The 23,596-nt window shown below is 37.3% G+C and overlaps 2 protein-coding genes across 3 annotated transcripts in view; both read left to right on the top strand.

The window, feature by feature from the left end:
* Positions 1–7,920, top strand: part of RASA2 (RAS p21 protein activator 2) — a 50,987-nt gene extending 43,067 nt beyond the window's left edge. The window contains exons 20-24 of the mRNA XM_035545130.2: positions 395–477; positions 1,347–1,555; positions 3,207–3,310; positions 3,902–4,091; positions 5,157–7,920. Of these exons, the coding sequence (XP_035401023.1) occupies positions 395–477; positions 1,347–1,555; positions 3,207–3,310; positions 3,902–4,091; positions 5,157–5,187 (617 nt within the window). The 3' untranslated portion in view covers positions 5,188–7,920. The remainder of the gene's footprint in view (positions 1–394; positions 478–1,346; positions 1,556–3,206; positions 3,311–3,901; positions 4,092–5,156) is intronic.
* Positions 7,921–14,992: 7,072 nt separating this feature from the next.
* On the top strand, positions 14,993–22,228 carry RNF7 (ring finger protein 7). 2 transcript variants are annotated; one of them, XM_035545129.2, is made up of 3 exons: positions 14,993–15,292; positions 18,970–19,017; positions 20,534–20,590. In XM_035545129.2, the coding sequence occupies exons 1-3, from the start codon at positions 15,122–15,124 to the stop codon at positions 20,588–20,590; spliced, it is 276 nt and encodes a 91-aa protein (XP_035401022.1). In that variant the 5' UTR covers positions 14,993–15,121. The 2 variants fall into 2 exon arrangements, with proteins under 2 accessions (XP_035401022.1, XP_035401021.1); XM_035545128.2 differs by having other exon boundaries at positions 15,073–15,299; positions 20,534–22,228.
* Positions 22,229–23,596: the final 1,368 nt, after the last annotated feature.

Below are 23,596 nucleotides of genomic sequence, written 5' to 3'. Positions count from 1 at the left end.
TTGGCAAGAAGAAAACATGCCAAGCTTTTTTTTTTTTTTTTAATTTTTAACAATGACCTTTGTTAAAAAATGAAATCAACAGAATAAATAGCATTGTTTATTGTCATATACTGTATGTCATATTATTGTTCTGTAGCCCGCCTAACTACTGAGTTTCTTCAGTTTGCCACTTTAATGTGGCATATTAACTTAAGCAGGTGCATCAGAGAATGTACATTCCCTAATCTTACTTGCTGAGACTGAGTCTTCCCATTCTCATGATTATAGTCTGATTTATGTACCTCAAAAATATAAATGCACATTTTGAGAACTTAGTATTGCAAGTGCACTGAGGCTGTAATATTTATAGTACTGTAATTTGTTTCACTCTCGTTATGTTTACAAAATTTTACAGATAAAGAACCAATCTTCACGATTCCAATCAAAAACATCCTTGCAGTGGAGAAGCTTGATGAGAGCTCCTTCAACAAGAAAAATGTGAGTCAAAAGATAGTTTATTTATAATTTTCAATATGTTTTTCAGATAACAGTTTGTAATTAGCTTAATTTACTCTTAAATGTTTCATTAAAAAATCTTTGAATCAGGGGGAGGAGGGAAGCTGTATTCAGTATTTCCTAGTACTCTGAACATGAAACAGCCTGGACATTTTGATCTCTGCACCAGTTTTTCTGATTTTATGACTTGTACCCCCCTTCCCAAATTTTTAGAATGACAGTTAAAACTATTGAGACCTTATTACAAAGCACTTTAATATAAGGTGGTAGTAGTAGTATGAATTGTATTATGTTCTTATGTAATAAAATGTAATATTACCAGGCTTGTATTTATTCCTGTTAATGAGAACGTCTACAATACCTTCAACAGTTAAGACAGTTGTCCTTACAGCCTTGTTCTGGACTTGTAACACATCAGTATTTCTGTCAATATTTGAATCCAAAATTCGGAGGCAGTGATAAACATGTAGTTACTTAGGCTGAGGATGACTAAAGCAGAAACCTCTGGGAAACTTTTGTTACTCTCAAGATTAAAAAAAAAAAAAAAAAAACATGAAATCTGACATCACGTTTCAAGAATGAGCAGAATATTTTTATTCTTTTAAGACTTTTTTTGGATGAGGTGGTACAAGTGGAACACGGGAAGCTGGTTTTGTGTGGTGGGTTTTTTTTTTTAGGGTCATGAAGGAAAATGAGAGGTGAAAAGTCCTTTTTTCTGCCTCCCTTGCCTCACTTCTAGTCTTCATATGGGTTTAAATTGTGTGAGACTTGAACTTTATATTGACATCTTCAAAGTTGCTCAATAACTAGATTTTTTTACTGGGCAGAATATTGTTGCATTCCTTCTACAGATGTTTCAAGTACTACATGGAGAAAAGCCACTCTATATCCAAGCAAATAACTGTGTAGAAGCTAGTGAGTGGATAGAAGCTCTCTGCCGGGTAACGAGATGCAACCAGAAGAGGCTTAGTTTTTACCATCCTTCTGCTTTTTTGAATGGGAGCTGGCTTTGCTGCAAGGCTACAATAGAAAACACAGTGGGCTGTGCTCGTTGCACTGCGTAAGTTGGTAAAATGAAACTGCATATGTTTTGTAGGATAAATCATGTATGATTCACTGTACAACTTGAGAATCTGAAGGCAAGGCTTTTGCTGTCTGCTTTAGGAAGTTACTAACTACATTTCTTAGTAGTGCCTGGAGTACTGGGCTTTAGTAAATCTATTGCTTCATCAGCCACCATATGAAATGTTAAAGGTAGCCAATAGAGTATGTAGATCAGAAATACTGAATGGTTAATTTCTTTCTATGCAGAATGAGGTATTTTGTAGCTAATGAGTCTTCTGTTGATAGTTATCTTTTATGCTAGTACCATGTTGGTAGTATAGACGAGTATTGGTAGCGAATAGTTCTGGCAGTGTGTAGTGTATGGTGGTCTGGGAGAAACCATAACATTTAAGTTCTTTTTTTATGCCATGTTGTGGTATTTCTTCTGTGAATGAGAACTTGGTATATGAAACAGTTACGGTATACTTGTTTGTTTATTGCCAGTTCCTTTCTTTCTCTTGCTGTGTTCTGAACTATCAATAATTGACTGTTCGAAGTTGTTTCCTGTGGTCTGTATTGTAACACTGACAGTCCAAAGCACCTTGGAAATTGGCATCTTAACTGTCTGTCCTTTAAGCTCCTAAAGTGGACAGTGGGTACAGAGGTTGTTGGAGGAAGACATCAGTGGTAGCTACTTACTCTGTGGCAAACCTTCAGCTGGTGACAGTTCTTTCTTGAGGGCTGTTGCTCCTAGTGCAAATAAGAACAGGCATAGGAATTCTTGTGTTTTTTCAGATGCCAAGTGGAATGCAGGCATAGGACACACCTAGGTTATCCATATGAAGTAATTAAAATACCTTGCTGCTGAGGACTTAGCCTGAAAGTCTATCACTTTCCCTAATGGTGTTCTCTTGTTTTATAAAATCACGCTTTCATTTAACCTCACTTATTTTAAAGCAGTGTACTAGGAATATCAGCGAAATAATCTCAGATGCAGATTCTTACAAATCATTTGTATTGTGTAGGTATGTCAAGAAAAATGCATAACTTCTTTTCTCAAGTTGCTGATTTCTAAAAACAAATGCTATAATTATTTTTGAATAAATTATCTTTAACTGGATAGGTTGCATAAATTATAGACTAAAGATTACAGCCTGTCCTCTAAAATTCAGTACAAATTCTACAAGAGAACTTTCTGAAAAGTATGTAATGTGTTTTTCCATGTTACTTGATTAATTCATATATTAGGTTTCTCAACAGCTTTAAAGATTCCATTACTAACCAACTTTAGGTTGTTTTTGTCTTTTTGTTGTGCTTTAAAAATGTATCTTGTTCTTCTGTTCTGGCTACCTTTCAAGTGTAGCAGATTTTTAAAAACAGTGTTTAGTTGTTGTTTAATAAAAGTTAATCTTTGAAATTTCAAAATTATTTTTCTCTTGACATATTGAATAATAAATTCTATTGAAAAAAAGCCTTTTTTGTTATGCCCTCAAAACTGTATACTCATGTTACTGTAAAACTTGCAGTGAATGCTGCATTTTGTGTAGCAATTGTGAAGTTGTCTGAGTGATAGACATAATTAAAAAGCTAAGCATATTGAAATGGAATCAGCTTTTGCTTGCTTTCAGACTTAGAGTACTCATCTCTTTTTTTTTTTTTCATTTTAGAGATGTTCCAGCTGATACTCAAATTGAGATTGATGGAGACAGAGAGACAGAAAGAATTTACTCACTCTTCACTATCAACATGTCTAAACTTCAGAAGTTGGAAGGTGCTGAAATAGTAATTCAGAAGAATTATGCTGATATTATTCAACTCTAATTCTTTAGGCCCCTAACATCCATTGTATTTGTTAACAGTTTACCTGAAAATAACAGAGACTGGAGACACAATGTATTTTTGAGTCCTTAGTACTCTAGTATCAGACATTGTTCAGTCATTTCTGAACAGTAGATATCAGATGAGTGCATTATTTTAATTAAATTTGCATATAGGAAATCTTTTAAATAGTCTAAAGAAAGAGACGGTAAGTATAGGCAGTTGCTCTTCTATCTTTGTTCTCCTTTTCCTGATTATGGAATGAATCGTATGTAACATAGCTGAGTTACAAGAAGGCATTGATTTCCTGTTAATATGAACAGGAGGGAGCGTGGATTCTCAAGATGCCAGATGAGTGGAGAATAAGTCACAGAACTGTAAATAAATCTAGTTGATGCTGTTTTCTGCTTTTGTCTCAATCTGCTCTATGTATAAGCTAGAGTAACATTAGTTTTCAGAATTTCAGAGTCCCTGTTTATATTGTAAATAGATCTGTTTATTAATAATCAAAATTCTAATTGGGATATTTTGGTAATTTTTGTAGAGGCTTGCGGAAGCATAGCTGTCTATCAAGGTCCACGGAAAGAACCAGATGACTATTCTAACTTCACAATTGAAGACTCTGTAGCAACTTTTCATACACTCAAACAGATAATAGATACAGTAGAAAAGCTGAATGAATCACATGAAAAATACCGAAAGAAGAGATCATCTAGTGCTAAATATGGTAGTGAGTAAGTATCTTAAGAAACTTTTACATACAGAAGTGTATCAATAAGTAAAAATTTAAAAATCACAAAACGAGGTCAAGTTTGTTGAGGTAGTTAAGCTGAAGTTATATTTAGACAACCCAAAAACATGGAGAAAATATGGTACATCATTTGCTGTATTTGTAATAGTGCAGCTCTTCACCTGTTGTTAAGACGATAGGAAAAGTTTCTATGGCATGGGATTCCTCTGAGTTTGTTTTAAGATCCCATTAGCAATGAGTGTGTCACTTTCTTGCAAGTGAATTTTCTTGTGCACTTCAGATGGCAGTGGAACGGGCTCCTCGGGGAAGTGGTCATGGCACCCGGCCTGCTGGAGTTCAAGAAGTTTGGACAATACTCTCAGACACATGGTCTAGTTGTTGAGAGGTCCTGTGCAGACCCAAGAGTTGGACTCCATGACCTTTGTGGGTCCCTTCCAACTCGGGATATTCTGTGATTATCCCTAACTGTCTGCCTACCTTCTTTTTAAAAATGTTACATATTTTTATTAAATTTCAGTTAAAAAAGAGTTAAGCTATCAAATTTTATATAACTGTAAAAATTATACCGCACCCATATCTTTCATGCATACTTACTGTTTTTAATGCACTTGTCATATTCAATGATAAATACTATTTTTTTGTGAAATTGGGGAAGAAAAAATCTTTAGCATTTGTTGTTGCTCCAGAGGTGATTCTTTCAGTTCTCCTTGATCCTAGCTGTTGTCCATAAAACAACACTAGTCAAGTTCTCTATTTTTTTTCTTTGCATCAGTAATGCTTGAATCACCATAAAAAAGAATTCTACAACCACAGTGTGGTTTCCTTAGTTTAATATTTGACTCAAGTTGTTCAGAGAAATTGGCATTCGATTTAGAATTTTCACATGAAAGTAAATGAGATTTTTCCACAAATCATGACATTCCAGAAATTGTGCTAGGAATTATGGGGGGAAAATGCTTCATTTAATAGATAAAAACTATATGATGAGAATTAGAAAGCAAATGTTAACCATTAAAAATACTTACATGTAATATTTTATTTCTTCCAGAGAAAATCCAATTGTTGGAAAGGTTTCCTAACCAAAACAAACTGTGGCACACTTGGATGAAAACGAAACTGGAAATGTTCTTGGGGGTGTTGTTTTATTTCATTTTGTATTTCATAATATGCATCTTTACAAAGTATTTAAAAATGAACATAAATGCTAGTTGTGTTGACAATCTATTTAATATTTAATAGGAAGCTAGCTACTTGGAAACCTTGTCTTAGAGTTGATTCTCATTTTGCTGAAGAACTTGAAGTTCCAGGTTCTTGAAGTAACAGATGTGAATAGAACTAAATGTTGTTTTGCCATTGCTGTTTTATTGGAAAGAACTTTCTAAACAAATAAGCTTTTTAATGGAACAAAATCAACATGGCATCTGTTGGTTGTATTGCATCTCTGAATACATGTATTGCGAAATTGTATGAGTTTACCATGAGTGCCTGCCCTGCTGATAACGATCTTGAAATAGAAATCCCAAGATACAATGACATGGTAAAGACCTGAAGCTTCACACTCAATTCGTTTGACTTTTTTTCTTATATTAAGTGTTGTCAAGACTTGATTTTTAACTACAGCTGAAGTTAGAACGTCATGCATTATGTCGCAAATAATCTGGACAGCAGTTACCAGTGTTAGTTGTGTTGTTTTTTTTTTTAAGTACTAAATAAGAAGAAATCAGGGAACTTACGTTGTGCCTCTTGTTTACATTGGGGGTGAGTAATATATGGAGTGACATGAGACCACTATCTATTTTCTTTAGGGTACGTTTTTTTAAGGTATGGATTTTTTTCTTAATCTGAAAAAAAAAATGCAGGGTAGCAATGTTCTTTTTGAAATAATATTTGCTTACAGATAGAAGAACTCAAATGTGAACAGATTGTGGTTGAGTACTGATCAATTTACATCATTCCATATATGATTTTATTTTATTTTTTGATAAAACTAGTTAGGTCCAACTCACCATTTGACTACAAATCTAATAAATAATCTATATTATAATCACTCAAAGCACTTTAGATATCTGGACTATCCCAGATTATTTTTAGATACTTTGTAGTATCTGCTTTTTATGATCAGTTGAATGATCAACATTGTTTTGTCTTTAAACAACGCTTCAGTGAATATTTTTATATCTTTAGTTATATGGATTCTTATTTGCCACTTAACACAGTTTATAAACTGTCATTCTCAACTTTAGTAAAATTAATTTTTGCTCACTTTGTCTGGGAAGTTAGGTTTGTGCTGAAAGAACTTCTATGTATATAGCCAGGAAGAAGCAAAGGTGGCAACTTCGCTTCATCAGTATTAAATACAACGGTACTCCTTGGAATGTTATTTTTAATAATAACTATATGTGGTACTTTTATTTTCAGAGCATTTGCTGTGGGGTCTTTTGTTATTGTTTTGTTAGTGTGTTTTTTACAACCATGATTTGGCCAAATTAATTAGGAATGTAACTTACAAATAGAATAGAAATCCATAATGCTTGAAAACTGTAAGCTGTTCAAATTACTATACAATTGTAATACTGTTGTAGGGAGGCTTTCTGTGATAGAAGTAAGTTGGCAAGACAGGATTGAAATTTTTGAACGAATGAATGTAAGTATTGTTAGAAGAACAATTGATTTTAAAACCAGACAAACTACTTTAGAATGTCTGGGATTCAGTACTGTTGTCTGCAATGCCACAATCATTCAGCAATCTCAATTGGTTTTTGTCTTTCCTTCTTGTACACATTTAATGTATTCTAAGGGACTTTTGTTTGCCAACAGTTAAAAGGGGGCTTGAAATCATATGCCAAGAAATGTGTTTTGCCAAGGTAAATTGGATTTGTGCAAATTGCCATTAAAAAGCTGCCATAAAATAAAGCTGAATGCTGTCAACTGTCAAAGTTAGTTTGTGCTTGTATATCAATTGACGTTGTGGCAAAGTGTTTGTTCCTCAGAGCCATTTTCTGTTGTTTTCAAAGTCCAATTTATGGAAAACTAAATTGTATTCTAAGAATTTTTTTTAAAAATGCACTTTTTGCTTTGATACTGGAATATCTAGCAGAAAAAAACAAAGGCCATTGAATATTTGTGACTATTAGGATTTAATTTCTCATTTTATAATGTTTCAAAATAAAGTAGGTGTTCTAGAATTTAATTAGGTACAAGTAGGATGATTAATGGTAAAAGTTGCCTTCATTTTGATTAGTCTAGAAGACATTCAATAATTAGTTCTGTTTGGATTGTAAATTATCATTAGTTTTAATTTGTATTATGATGTATTGTTGAATGTATTTTTATTTAAATTTTATTTTCTTATCAAGACATTAAAATGTTTTGTAACATTGCTTGAGAATAACTCATAAATAAATTACAACAAACTTGAGATATGCTGCATGTTTCCTGTGAGGCCTGGATTTTTAAAATATTTATTTGAAGACTGGATGAATAGAGGTTTGCGTACAGGAGTTGATTTTAACAAGGTAAATCTATTTGACAAAAAAAAAAATGCAATGATCTAAGGGATTGTGCATGGTCATCCACAGCACTGTGGTGTTCTAATTTAAGTTGATGTTGATGGTTGGGAGAGAATTATTTAGCAAAACAGTGTGTATAGGAATCTGACAGTTTTTAAAATGTTTGCTGTGACTAGTCTGTATTAAAGGATATCTAGCCCTGGTGTTACATGACTAAATTTTCTTATTGAGTGGTCTTTTATTACATGTCCAGTGTACCTGTACTAGCTATATAATGTCAGAGCTATTTTAAATATGGATATGAAAAAAATATGCATATGGAAAAAAGTAGTTTTTATTTCTCTCATTTTTTCATATGTAATCTGTGTAGGTGTGTGTGTGTGGGGGGGGTGTTTTTTGTTTCTGTTTTTTTGTCATGTGCTGTCCTTCCTATGCTTATGGGCATTGTTGTAAGGTAGCTTTCTATAAGCATGTTTTGCTGCGTTGGTGTTTTGTCTTCATGTACAGAGAGCTGACCTGTTTTCCTTTATTGTTGGTATGGAAGCTCTTATTAGGAGTTACAGTGCAAACATTTGAGCCATTTTGGAATTAATTTTGATTAATTTTGAAGTAAGCTATATTAAGGCACAGTCTGAATGATTACTACGTTCATTTGCAGAGACTCAGGAAGCAGAGAAAGCTAAAGATGAAGTTGAAAATACAGGAGGAATTTTTCGATGGACACTCCAAAAATTTGTAAGGATTCTGTGATGATTATAGCAGAGCAATCTATTCTTTTCATGGTTAACATGATACCTTCTCTAACCGTTATGCTGAGGTTTTTTGTAAACCATGACTTGAAAAGGGCATTCCGTCTTCAGATCCGCAGCTGCTGTGCTGATCATATTTTGACGTTCTGGGTTGGGCTAGCAATCGTAGATTCACAAGGCCTCCGTAGCTAGAAGGTTCTTCTTAAGACTCTGGATTCCTTGAAAATTAGCATCCTAATTTCTCTCTCAGTTCTAGGAATTTCTAAACAAACTCCCCCATGATGCGTGCAGGTAACTACAGCAAGAAAATATCTATAGTCTCTATGATGATCTGTAAATGCTCCCCTATATATTTATCTTCATATAGAAGATACAGCTATGGGCCGTATATAGTAGCTAGAATCAATAACACATGGAAAACAAAGTATTTAAAATTAATTTGTGCTTATTTATATGTAATTTAAAATACAAAGATTGCAGCATTTATTCACAATAGAAACTCATTCAACATTTTTTTTTTAAAGAGAATGCATATGAAATAAAAATCATGCCAATAAGCAAAAGCTCCCAGTAAAGAATAAGAGCAACCTATAGCAGAATAGAGAAGTGCTTGCTATTTATGTAAGGTTCTTATGAGTAGTTCCAAAAGCATATTTAGCTAAGGTTTTTATGATTTATTCAGATTAAATAAAACAGACATCATTTAATAGCTGTAAGGAGGCCATATCAGTTATTGTGTTCAGTCCTGATGAGACTGCTGCTGGAATAATGTCCATTACTGAGATTCAGCAATATAGGGCAGCTGATAAGAATAAATAAATACAATTGAGGAGTTTGAGTGCAGAGCTATAAGAACTGGGGCTATAACCTGTAATTTGCCTGCATTACTTAGTTTAAAAATCTAAGTTTAAGAAGTCACTTGATGTACCTGCATCAAAGACTGGAACTTGAGAATCAGTTGTTCCACAGTATCAGAATAGAATAAGGTTTAACAAGATACAGTGGCTGCACTATCTTTTGTGTTCAGGAAATGCAGAAGCTCTAAGAAATTTTCGTTTCAATTTTTAGACAACCTTGCTGAACTGCTTTTTAAATAGCCTTTACACGAATAGATATTTAAGGAAAATAACACAATCCATATATGTAGACATCTTTGTAATCTTACTAGATATGATCCATTAAATTGTAATGACTGAGCTTTTTAACTATTTGAAGTCAGTTATTTTAGTATAAGTAATATTCCAAATGTTGTAGCAGTTGTATATATAGTCTTGTTAAATTTCACTGAAAATATATATAATGTTTTATAGAAACATTAATTATATGCTTTTTCAATCAGTCCATTTAGTCTGTTTTAAAGTGTTGTAGTTTTTGTTCCCCTCTTTCATCTTCTATTTTTGGCAATTCTTATGCAGTGAAAAAGAGAATCATAGAACAACTCAAATTTACTGTGTGACTTAAATTCAATCTTTAAAGGTAAAAATTTCTTACCTGGTCTCTCTGAGATAGCAGTGCAGAAGATTTTGGCTTTGGTTTCTCAAAAAAAAAAAAAAAAAAAGGCAAGATATTCCCCTGCTTTCCTCCAGACTGGTGTTTCAGTGATAAGCTCCAGTGTGTCAGGGAGCAGAGCTTTAACAATAGAAGGCTTCAAAGCGAGGCAGGCTCACGCTGATGGAGCTGATCAGTGTGCAGACACTGCACCTACTGAAGGGTTACCTCAGTAGCCGGCTAAGAGGCTTAGGGGTGGGAGCTCCACGTGCTTAACACTGCCTGCAGCTTCTCTGGGACCCTGTGACATTGCTGCTAGGTGACAGAGAAACCAGCCTTCATCAGGTGGCAGCAAGCAGGCTGCAGGCTGTAGAATCAGTAGTCATCTACACTAATACTCAGACCTGATGATTATGTTGCACCTTTTATCCGTAGACCTTTGAAGTACTTTACAAAAGAAGGGTAGATGCAGGCACAATGCTTTCTCAAATATTTGGTCATTTTAATTATTGTCAGTGATGAACTGACACCTCAAAGGGGGACAGTAAAAGCTGAGAGGGTGTGCACAAGTATTTTCCCCATATGATGACGCAATAGCTTATTTATCTCACAAGTTGTATTTAGTTCTATGTATTTCTTTCTCCTACCTTTTCTCCTTATCTTGCTGATTTACCTTATTGTAGAAGGCAGTCGGACCAAATGTTACAGATTACTTGATTGTTTTCACAAGTATCTTAAATTGAAAAAGAAATAATCCTAGTCCTGGATATATGAGAATTGAAGACACCTGGCTGTACAAATGGAAAAATATATGTACTGCTGTAGGAACAGTAAAATTCTAACTTTTTGAATATAAAACACTGATATTTGTAACCTACATAATTCACCTAGCTTCCTTCTGAGTATTTGATTCAGATTTCTGTCAAGTCTTCGCTGTCACTATTCTGTCACATTTACCTATTTTTATGAGTATACTTTGTGTATATACTTATATTCTGACACTATCTTGGTCAAAGTCTAAAAGTAGAATATTGGATCAAAATCAATAAATCTGTAAGGTTTATGGCACACAGGACATAATGTCGGCAAGTGTGGATAAGGAGAGGGATAAACTTTGCCTGTGCAGTACCTTCCTGTAATTTAGACATGTAAGTAAAGGGACTTTCCATAAGGCGAGTTTCCATGAGGCTTCCCTTGCTGATTCCACTGCCCATCCCGTGCAGTGCAGGATATGCTAACTGTGGTTAATGGGGTCTATCCTCATACTGGGCAGGTTCTACATACCTGTAGGAGGTTAAAGATATTAATCAATATTAATCTAAGGTGTTGTGGGAGATTTAAAACAAACTGTGCTACCTCACACAAGTTTATAGGAGGTATCTATATTTCAAAATAGATGTCAGGAGAGGGTATTCCTATTCCCCCTCATAACAGCAAAACGAGGTAACTTGGTTTTCAGTTCAGAATGCGGTTCGATTCTCAAACAGCTAACCTCAGTTAAAATATGCATAATATTGTCTTTACAGTTAATTATTTAAAAGTTAACAGGATACGAGGCAAGCTTTGAGCTAGAAAATTTAAACTGTCTGGAGGGAATAAGTAATGACCGAGCTTTACTAGAGAGTAAAACAACAAATCAAATTCTAGTGTAGAATTTGATAGTCTTCTGGGGCCTTTGTGCTATTGGTTTTGAGACTCTTCTTCAGAAGTCATGGATGAGCTTGGGTGTTGTATGAAAAATTGAGACAATTCAAGGGTTTAGACCTAATTAGGAAGCAGTTCAGCAAAGCTGGGAGCTGTTTTGTCTTTTATAAGACTAGGCTTTCCCATTAAAGCAGAGAGGTTCCCACCCAGAAGTCATTTACTTCTTTTATAAAACTTCTTTAAGGATTTCCCTCCTATAATATAAGGTGTACTGGTCTGATTCATGAATATGAGCAACACAGTCCATTTAAGAATCTGGAACTCCTGATAGTTCTCTGTCTCTAAACTCCTACCTGGACTTCTGTAAAAATCATGTGAAATCTCATGGGTATGTTGCCATATAGCAAGAATGGCAAATGGAGTAAAGAAAAATAGATTCTTGCTACTCTACGTAGGAATAGTGTATTTCTTCAGCCTCTTGTCTAGTGAGATTCTTGCACTGTAGAAGTGATAGGCAACCTATTCCATGAATGTGGAGTTTCCCCAATTTGTTTTGTGTTTTTTATCTGGATGCCTACTTCATGCATTTCTGTCACAAGAACTGTACATACTAGTAGTGAAGTCTGTTTTCCATTTTGGCAACTGCTTCAGGCAGCTTCAGTAAAACCTTAAGAATACCTACAGGTGGTTTTGTAGCAGATGATAGCAGATGGGCTGATACATGCTATTACCTGTGTTGTCTTCCTCGATTGCAGCTCCACCGTCTGCCCTTACTGAGGTCTTGGCTATAACCAAAGCAGTGTAATTAGTACTGGCCATTAATGGCACTGTTCAGCATATTTCCTACTGATAAAAATGGCAGAGAAGCACAGCCAATTCAGAGTTTAAGAAACAGTTTTGGCACAGAACTATGCTTAAATTCTTTTCTTTGGCAGATAAATTGATTTGACACAGTTCTTAACTGTTCTGATACATGTCAGTCTATTGACAGAGCAAACAGTAAGTGTAAAAATACAGTTCAGCATGTGAACTAGTTGGCCAAGATACACACATACTTACATAACTGTTCTTTGCATTATCATAAAACTGACATTTCCATAACAGGTTTGTTATTAGTAAAAATAACCTTGGATTCTATGTTTCAGAGTAAGCAAACTACAAGGGGAGGGTGACAAAAATCTCAAACATTGTTCAAGGAAAGAAAAAAGAACAAAAGTCAGTTCATATTTCTAGACTCTTCATTCTCAAAAGCCATAGAAGGCATTGAACATTGTTCCAAAGCAATCTGCAATAATTAGTGTTTTTAGAAAGATGCATAGAAAATGTTCTTGCAAGGTGAAGATAAATGTGTATATTCACTTGAAATGAGTTGAAGAGTATGACAGGAAAACTATTATGGTAATTGTGGAAGTCTTCTGTTTTGAAATCAGGTGTTAAACACTTGGAGCTTTCAGTGAGTGTTCTTCGACATGGAGACAATCAGAATCGAATAAATCCTCAATGTATCCTTACTGTAAAATTATTGCAGAAATTTAATTAGTTATAAACTGCATAATAGAAAACAATATTCCAAATTTTTATACCTACTATTATGTGCAACCCCTCATAGTTGCTAAGCAAGTTGTTTCCCTATTCTATAACATGCAGTTGGCTTAGCAGCTATAACTGAACAATCGCTTGATGAACTAAAAGGAACTTAGTTCAATTTCCTATATTTAGATAAATAGATATATTAGACATAAGCAAATACAGTCTTCCTCTACCCCATCTGAAATAATTGGTTTTTATTTGCATATAAAAATGGTGGAAAAGTACACGGAAAATTAGCTGAAAGAGCTGTATTTTGTGCCACTCTCCCATGCGCTACATTTGTAATGTTTCCTGTCATTAGGGAACAGATGAATTCTAGAGTGCATATTAAAAGTTTTTATTTCTATTCACTTCTTATTACTCTGCAGCATGCACAAAGCTGGATGGATGTACCACATACACCTTTTCTACACTAGCAGTAATCACATTCCAAGAGTGATGCATGGTCCACAAAACAACTAGTAGCTGCTTTCCTTCTCAGGGATTTGAACTCTGTTGTTGTCTGCTATACCAGAAAAGCAGAAAAGAAGTTTGTATTTAGAACATCATACCAGTGTGAGTTTTATCATTGATTATATTCAGCATAACTGAAGGTAGGAACCATTCTGATTTTAATTAAGAGTTCTATAAATAAAGTCTCAGTAGTTCCTCAAAATATGGAAAATCTGGGTTTGATTATCGATCATGACATCCAGGTTATCTTAAATTGTCTTTTCTCAATTTTAAAATTTAGGTTAATTTTGTACATATTAAAGTATTTCTCTTACCATGTAAGAGCTGAATAACAAAGATAACTGATAATTGGAAAAATGCATTTCTTGATGGAACGATAGCTTGAGTGGTAAAAGTGTATTAAGAAATGCAATCTTTGCCCTTCCCTTCCTTTAAAGCCATTTTTGACTCTGTACTGTATACAATATTCTTATACATCCTTATTGCTGTGCCTGTATAATCATATATACCCTAGCTGTGACAATCAGCAGCCATGGTTATTGAAGGAAAATTGGCAAAAACAAAAAGTGTTTTGAAACCTCCAACTCAGCAACATTTCTGCTGGGCACATATGTTTTTTTTTTAAGTGGTGGAGAGAAACAATTTCTCAAGTTAGTAAGCAGTAATCTAGCCTAGTTCTTAAAGTTTAGCAGCACAATCTGATGTAGATCAAGAACTCGACCATTGCTGGTACAGAATAGTGGCGATAACTACTAATGTTGGTGTTTTTCCAGTAGTGGTTACGTTTAAGATCTCACCCTAACCAGCAACATAAGTGCAATTGTCTGGAGTAATTTGGTTCTGCAAACCAATGCCCAACCACCAAAACCAGCATGGACATAACCTTTAACCAAATGTTAAAGCTAGAAGAGGAATCTAAGTTCCTATTATCTTATAAACTAGTCTGTTGTTTAGCTTTGTTCTTATCTACACTTTGAAAGTCCAATTTTTAAGATGTTTATGAATTGTGTATGTAAGTATTTTATATACAGATGTATAAGTATGTATGGAGTACGCCATTTTTAAATGTAAACGGCCATTTTAAAATTTCCTTTTGGCTTTTTAGTTTCTCACAACTCATTTATTTTCTGCTGGTTTTATGTCCCCTCACACATTCAAGCTGTTAAGTTCAGTGTGTCCTGCTCTGATGTTAGGAAGTAGCTTGCATCATATCCCTTCGATGAAGGGTTAGTGTTGCATAAAAAGACTGAGATTTCAGAGATAATAGAAAAATTACTTTAATCTCTGGAGCGTATTTGGCAGTTTTAGGCACGTTTTAGGTGTTGTGGGCTCCCTGTTCTAGTCAGCTCCGTCCTCCCCAGTCACCCTACGGCTATAAGCGCTGTGGCGGTAGCCTTGGGTACCTTCCACCTCCTGGAAACACGGCTGCGAGACAGCTTCCCACTTGCACTGAGGGCTGTTTTCTGCCTCCTGCGGCCTCCTCGGAGCAACAAGCCCGGGGCTGGGGCCGGGGCCGGGAGGTGGCGCCGCAGCCCCGCTCTGCAGCTCGACCGGCGCCGTCGCGTCCCCGCCCCTCCGCCATGGCCGACGTGGAGGACGGGGACGAGCCGGGCGCCCCCCTCCCGCACCCGGGCTCCTCAGGCTCCAAGGCGGGCGGCCCCGACAAGATGTTCTCGCTGAAGAAGTGGAACGCCGTGGCCATGTGGAGCTGGGACGTGGAGTGCGACACCTGCGCCATTTGCCGGGTGCAGGTCATGGGTAAGCGGCAGGCCCAGGCCCACCATGGCCGTCGCCGCCCGGGGGGGAAGGACACCGGGGACCGGGCCGACTTCCCGGCACGGCCGGGGCTCGGAGCGCGGGCCCTCGTCGTTCCCTCAGGCCCTGGCGTCGGGGAGCGGTGGGCTGGGCTCCGGGCAGGCGGCCGCCCCTGGCCTCTCGCCGGCGCTCCCCTGCGGGAGCTGTTGTTGCTCGGCCCCCGGCAAGCGGAGTTACCGCCGGGCTGAACGCGAGAACTGCGGCCCTGCTGCCTGGGCCGTTTGTGAGGAAGCGGTGCTGCGGGCGTGTGTAGAAATAGGCTTCTCCAGGTCTTAACCCAATCTATAACGGCCCTAACCGAGCACCCTCATTGCTGCTGCAACTTAACATTCATCAATGTACTGAAAAGTCTGCTGGAAAAGTAAGGGGGTAGTTTCCCTGTTCGAGATCTCTTTAAAAGCAGCCTCATCGTTGACCAACGTTAGTCACTTCTGACATGTTTTGCAAATATAACACCATGGATCTTTTAAAATCCCTTAAATTTTTGTTCTGCAGTATATCTATACCTAATTGTTGCTATCGTGCTGTCACCTGAGGCGTAACTGTCTTCGAGCCTTTCAGTTGGTCATGTTGGAGTCTGGTAGAACAAGCGACCAATGGCTGTCTCCATGGCATGTTGCTTTTCTAGGTCCAGGGAATATAACACTGCAAATCTAGACTGGTTTTGGTGTCACAGAAAGGAGGCAAAACATACAATGCAGTCATTTCTCGTAGATGTTTTTACTGCAGATGTTCTGAGGAACAGAAAAGGCACAAAGGTGTACTGGAGGAAAAAAGATGCAGCCCAGGATGAAGTGGTGGGGGATTGACCACGTGAAGTTCAGCAAGGCCAACCACAAGGTCCTGCACCTTGGGCAGTCCCAAGCACAAATCCAGGCTGGGCAGAGTATGGATCAAGAGCAGCCCTGAGGAGAAGGACCTGGGGGTGGTGGTTGACGAGAAGCTCGACACGAGCTGGCAACGTGCGCTTGCAGCCCAGCAAGCTGCCCGTACCCTGGGCTGCACCAAAAGCAGCGCGGGCAGCAGGGCAGGGGACGGGATTGTCCCTCTCTCTCGTGACATCCCCCCCGGAGCCCTGCACCCAGCTCTGGGCCCCAGCACAAGGACATGGAGCTGTTGGAGTGAGTCCAGGGGAGGGCTGCAAGGATGCTCAGAGGCTGCAGCCCCTCTGCTATGCAGGCGGGCAGGGGGCGTTGGGGTTGTGCAGCCTGGAGAAGAGAAGGCTGCGGGGAGACCTTACAGCGGCCTGCCAGTGCCTAAGGGGGGCCATCAGGAAAGCTGGGGAGGGACTCTCTATTAGGAAGTGGTAGGACAAGGAGTAACAGCTTTAAACTGAAAAAGGATAGATCTAGATTAGGCATTAGGAAGAAATTCTTTACTCTGAGGGTGGTGAGGCCCTGGCCCAGGCTGCCCAGAGCAGCTGTGGATGCCCCATCCCTGGCAGTGCCCAAGGCCAGGCTGGATGGGATTTGGGCAGCCTGGGCTGGTGGGAGGTGTCCCTGCCCTTGGCGGGGGTTGGAATGGGTGGGCTTTGAGGTCCCTTCCAACCCAAACCATTCTGTGACCTTTTATGTAAACACAATTTGCAGATGCTTCAGATGCTTTATGTCTTTGTTTATATGGTGAACAGAGACCACACTGAAAGCAAAAGTGGCTTAGTCTGTTATAAGCAAAACTTAATTTTAAGAACTTACTTTCCTGTTCTACCCTGTTACATGGTACTAGGAAAAAAAAATAAAAAAAAAAAAACCTTTACCCAGATATTTGATAAAAGCTAAAAAATTGATCTTCTGTATTTTTTCATAATTACACCAAGGCGGTCCTTTTAATCTGAAACTAAGGGAAAAAATCTGGTAACCATTTTTTTTTTTTTTTAGAACAAACCAGATTGTCACAATGTGAGACTTGATCATTACTGACTTCAGTTTAGCAATTTTGTGTTGACCCTGCCAGACTTGGTCTGGCTCCTGTAGAGCCACTGCATTTGCAGTAACCTCAGCTTGGAGGCAGTGCCAGACTTAAGCAGGCTCTGCATGTTTGAAGTCAGTTTGTTTGATTTTGGAAGGCAGTAGACTGTTAGCTGGCCTAATTTTCTGCTGATTTAACTCCTTGAACCAATGTGGGCTTCGGTGGTCACAGAAGCACAAGGAAAGAAACAAAACTGCAGGTTTTGTCTGGGAGGGCCAAGATTGCAACAGTAGTGACTCTAGATTTGCTTCACTTTCACAGACACCCTGAGGGTTGTGATGCAGGAGTGTGGACAGCTGACATCAGCATGGTTGCTGTGATTTCTGGCCTACTCTGAAACTGCAAATCTAGGGTTTGGATAGGAAAACTGCTTTTATAGTGGCTGCAACTCCACCCCAGCTTACTGCCCATTGAGGTGACTCCAGGTCGCTTTGTTCCCATGCACCGCAATGCACCGCTGAAGCAGTTTGTCTGAGTCTTCCCTGCAGCTTGGCCCCTAGTGCTACGGAAATACAAGTTACAGGAACAGACATTAGAAAGCTTGATTTGCTGCCTTGTCAGGGGGGAAAGGGCAACTACTTCAGAGTATCTGTGCTCTTTGTTCTCTGTCACCTGAGAAAACGAGGGCAGGTGAATCTGAAATAGAACTTACGTCAATATCTGGCAGAAATGCTCAAAATTCCTGTAGCATGTTATGTTTTTGTCTAATAGGAAAATACGATCCAACTGGTGACCTGCAGGCCAAGTCCAACCTGTGGGACACTTTTGCCTAAGTTACTAGTTTTTCTTTGGAGGAGATGGTTCCACCATGTGTGCTGCCATAACAGTTGAACGCTTTATTGTGCATGGTATGTGCACAGAGATGTTTCTCCTTTACACTGGCGTAGACTGCCTTACACAAAGGCATTCTTCTGCTGTATATGTGGCATGGTACTAAGCCTGCAGGTTGTCACTTCTGTATCTCCTGAGTCTGTCATCTAGTCCTGCAGCCACGGGAGCATATAAAGTAGATAAACATTTTAAATTAGATATTTTTCCATGTTTATCTCTTGAATTATATTATCAAATTGACCAGTGTTTATGAATACGCTTGCATGTGTATGTGTGACTCTTCTGAAAATGATATGCAGGTACCTATTAAGGAAAGCTACTGTACAAAAAGATGGCAGCAGGAGGTGGGGGTTGTGGTGAGAGGTGTAGGGGCTAAAAAAAGTCAAAATTGTGAATGATTTCCTTAAATGGAGATGCTGACATCTGAAAAACAAAGTCCTGTAATTAGGGTTTGGCTGCATGCTTGCTCAGCTCTTAATATGCCTGAGTGCCTTGGCACAAATCTGCTGGTTGTTATATCTACAAAATGGAGGCTTTTTTCAGCAGAAGTTATGAAAATACAAAGCAATGGAAAATAAACAACACTTGAACAGTTTATAGTCCTTCTGATCTCTTCAGATAGATGTTTCATCGTCAAGTACCCTGATTGAAATTTGAGGGGGGAGGGGGGTGTTCAATGTTAAAGGGCTGAAGCAAACATCAAAACTTGAGATTTTTACCTTTGTAAACTGGTTTTAACGTTTAAGTTTTCTTCTGTCAACCTTTAGATGGAATCCTGAGCATCAGATTCAATCTTTTTCTTGTTTACTTTTAGATGCCTGTCTTAGATGTCAAGCTGAAAACAAACAAGAAGATTGTGTTGGTATGTAGTGATTTCATTCGCTTGTTTTTCAATTTAAGTTTCTCTCAATAGGGTGCATTTTGAAGTTTGAAGGGAATACTAGTTTTATTAATGCTCAAAAGTAAACAAGTGTTTTGTTACAGTGTGTCTCATCTTTTTACATTAGTAATACTTGGCTTATTTTTGAGCACTAATAAAATTAGTATTAACTTCAGACATGCTGTAGTACATAACACTTTCAAATTTGCAGTGCTTCTGTCAACGTACACGCAGCTGTGATGTTTAAGTTGTTCTCATCCTGAACATAATTCAGATGATAATGTACACCTTTGCAGTAGGCTAGGAAATGGCTCCTTTTCTTTCTACTAGGATGTGTGCCAGAAGGTATAATAGCAATACCAATAAAACCCTGTATTCTGAAACAAGTTTCTGACTGGGTTAGAAAGCAGTATTTTTCCCAGTCTTGATTCAGGCGTAGTGGAGATAATTGCTTGCCTGTTCAGTTTTCATTGGGAAAAGTGCGATCACTGGAGTTTGCTACAACGCTGTATAATCATAAGCGTTCTTTAAACTGCTTGTCAATACATGCAAAAACAAATCGTAACTTAATTCTGATATATTTAAATCAGATATAGTGAAAATTGTCTCATAGTGTTTGCTTTAAAACTTTAAGTCAACTGTTAAGCGAGTGGTAAATGTTTCCACACCCTTGTTCTTTCTGCTTTGAAGTGTATTGTTTCAAACTTAATCCACTGTTATTTTTGATTTATTATTCTAACCAGAACAGGAATTGCCTGTTTCAGATACCTTAGTTGCTTGGTAAGTGTCATGTTTAAAATAGGAAAAAAAAAGCATCATCTTACAACGCTCCTTTGATTGGTACGCTTATATTTCAATAAGGAAAATGTGAGCTAATAAGGGAAAAAAAAAATTACTAATACTCATGAGTAGATGGGCAATATTTTACAATTTTGTTGTGTTGAAGAAATTGTAGCCTGTGCATATTCTGGTTTATTTTGCCGGAAAATGCTGATACAGCCATTTGGACATTACGTACTGTGTCAAATGTGCTTCCTTGATGTCACGCAGTTAAGTGTAAACACTGCATTTCAGATGAGAATTCGGTAATATGCTCTTGTATGATAGTAAGTCAGTATGCATTGCCTATATTTTGGTACTGTTTTGGGAAAGTTAAAGTGAAGAATTTACCCATATACTCCTGGTCAGTATTGACATATGTTTTATACATTCACAGAGCTGTGTCAAACATTTTATAGAAGAAGGTGAGAATATATATATATTTCTTTTCATTTGGAAAAAAATGAAAAGATCCGTGATGTAGAGACGAGGAGTATCAGCAGAATGACCATATTAATTCAATCTCTGTGGATAAATCAGCGATGGTGCATTTTGTCTTTTCAAATGTTTTGTAAGTTTGCAGTGTCTTTAAACATCTGAGAATAATAGTTTGGACCTTGCTGTAAGTGTTGATCAGACATCTGAGCATGACTGGAACGTGTTCTTTCTTCTCTTTCAGTGGTTTGGGGAGAATGCAATCATTCCTTCCACAATTGCTGCATGTCCTTGTGGGTGAAACAGAATAATCGCTGCCCCCTCTGCCAGCAGGACTGGGTAGTCCAGAGAATAGGCAAATAAAAACACTGGAAGTTTTTTTTCTATTGAACTTACTGAAGTAGTGTATGTCTTATGCCATATACTCATACAGAAGAGTGGAACCTGTCAATTATGGCATGATTTATTTAGTTTGTCTGGTACAAGGAACAGTGTGTTTTTGTTGTGTGCTCTTTGCTGTGCTGGGAGGCAGTGGTCAGTCTTATTGCAGGTATTTCCACAACTGAAGAAGGAAAGGCAGTACATTAATAAATGTGTCTGTTATGATTTGAATGTTAACTGTATCGGATCATTGAAATGTGGTGGTGCAGATTATGCCTCAAATACAGTTTGTTCAATGTCTCTGTGTAGAACAACAACTTAATTTGAAAAGGAGACTTCGCTCGTAAGTCTGATACGCTGTGTAGTTTGCTGTCTGATAAAGAAGTTATTTACTTTACAGATATATTGTTTTCTAAATAGTACTGTATACAAAAACGGTCAGTTGACTTTTTAGGAAGTATTTTGTTGTTTAATCTAAAATGAATACTGTGTGAAGCACACTATACTAAACATTTCTCATTAAGGTTTTCTTTATGGCTTAAGAAAATGTTGTTGCATCTCTTAAGTCTGTTGTATAATCTGCACATGCTTTCTGCAACCATAGTATTAAAAATTTAACCACATTAATATTTTTTAATTTATATTTCTGTTAAAGATCATGGACACGTGTATTTTAATCTAGAGGCTTTCGGTACAAAAACACATACTTGAAATCAGCTAACTAGTCGTGTAAACAATTTCACTGGTTAGCTGTCTAGTATAGAATGCAAAAGAAACCGATCATTTAAATGTCCCAAGGCAGGCACTAATTAAATCTAGGGAAAATATTAACTTGTGGTTTCTTCAAAATTCATTTATAGAAATTTCTTTATCATAGTTTTGTTGGATAAAATGTTTTGGGAAGTAGGAGAAAGCATTGTTTCATTTTTGTGGAAGTCCTCAGTATATCATCTTTTTTATATGATCAGTCCAGTAATTTTTCTTGCACATACTTGTTTGCCTCTGACTTGGTTTGTCTTTACCCTAAATATCTGAATAAGTACTATTAATCTGAACATATGGTTCTTTTTATATATAATATATGTAATAAGTTGGGTTATTGTTTTAAGTCTGTAACAAGTTCAGACTTAATAAAGTGGCTAATAAACCTGGATGGAACTGAAGCAATATTATATGCAAATCATTGTTTACTTCAAAATGATTGACTTAAACATTTAAGATTAATAAGTTTCTCAGCAGATGCATTTCTATTTAGTTCTGTTTATTTTAAGTATATTTAAAGAGGTTTATCTTCGTTGTATAAAGTAGTTCCAATGGCAGCGTTTGATTTTTGTCATCAAGCCTACATGCAGAGTTTATTGTGGTTGTGTTTAGTACTTGTAATCTTCTTTTTAAAACGTTTTGAATGTTTTAAATACAGCTTTTGTCTCGTTACATGCTGAGATCACAGAAGCCCTCTGTGTCACTGTTGAAATGTATCACGCTGGTTGTTACTATCCAAGACGATGTCTGTCTTAAAATTTAAATAACAGTAGTAATGAAGTGCCTATTGCAATTAGGTTGTTGTGGAGTATTTTGTCTTATCTTTTCTGTTTCTGAGAAGGATTCTCCCTAAAATGATGGGAAAAGACAATCATGATGGATATAGAGATGATTTTTTATCTGTAGAAGTTAAACTAAGAAGTTAAACTTCTTTACCACCTATTTTCTCTGACAGAATTTGGTCCCAGGTTCCATTCTCTAAAACCTCTTAATTCAATCTGTTCCTACCAGATGACTTTTTCCTTCGTTTTGCTTGGGTTTATGGGACAATATGGAAAGTACCAAAGTAGTTTTCACTGTGCTGTCAGTTCACATGTCACATAGATGTCAATAAGAGCTGAGAATCATAGCTGAAGAAGAATCTTCCTGCATGTGGGTTCAAACAGGTGTTAACACAAATGAGATACTAGGAAAGTTAACGTTGAAATTGAAGCAGCTGATATTTGTGCATTTTTCTTCTATCTGGGTAAATTCAGAAAAATTTTCAGTGTCTAAAAAAATAAAGTACAACCAGAGAAATCTTTGAAACAGATTTGAATCCCTACAAAGTGTAGGTTGGAATGGGCCTCTGGAGACCAGATGGTTTGGTCTGCTGCTGAAGGCGGGGCCTTAGACTGGGCTGTCCAGGGCCCTGTCAAGATACATCTTGTAGTTTTTCCCCAGTTTCTTGGCAAACTATTCCAGTGTTTAGTTGTTCTCACAGCAAATCTTCCGGATACCCAGATTAATATGTCTGTGAAGCAGCTGGTGCTCACTGCCCGTCATGCTGCCACCATGCATCGCTCTAAAGAAAGTACCTCCGTCTTCTCTATAACTACTTGTTAGTGGTGTTGGTTTAGTATTGGAAGGCTGCGACTGGATCCCTTCTCCCCTACTCTCTCCCCAGCCTTAGCTAGACTGAATAAACTGATTTTCTGCACACTGACTACATGTGTCAAGTTCTGTAATCATCTTGGTGGCCCTTGCTGGACTGTGCGCATTTTTCAGTGTCTCTCTGAATGTGGGGAACAAAACCTGGACAATATTCCAGGTGAGGTATAATGGGTGATGAATAGAGATTCCATCTCTCCCGCAAAGCATTTGGTTAATAAAAAGAAAATGAAACTATTTAATATAAGGAAAAGGTATGGCTTTTCAAAGTCCCTTTGACGTAACTCAGGTGTCATCTATTGGAATGACCAGATTTGTCATTCTAACGGGGGAAATTTAGAGAAATTTTCATTTCTATATTATATATAGAAATATATTTCTAATATCTATTTCTATATTCTATTTCATTATATATATATGTGTGTGATATAATGGATATTTTCCACGTAAATGGCTAGTTTAAGAATGTGCAAAAATGGAAATGGGATAGTGGCAGGCACTAAAAGCAGACAAT

This window comes from Cygnus atratus, chromosome 9 (assembly GCF_013377495.2).
Source record: "Cygnus atratus isolate AKBS03 ecotype Queensland, Australia chromosome 9, CAtr_DNAZoo_HiC_assembly, whole genome shotgun sequence".
NCBI classification, from domain to species: domain Eukaryota; kingdom Metazoa; phylum Chordata; class Aves; order Anseriformes; family Anatidae; genus Cygnus; species Cygnus atratus.
Note: the sequence above shows the minus strand (reverse complement) of the source record. Positions and strands in the feature narration are given on the sequence as shown.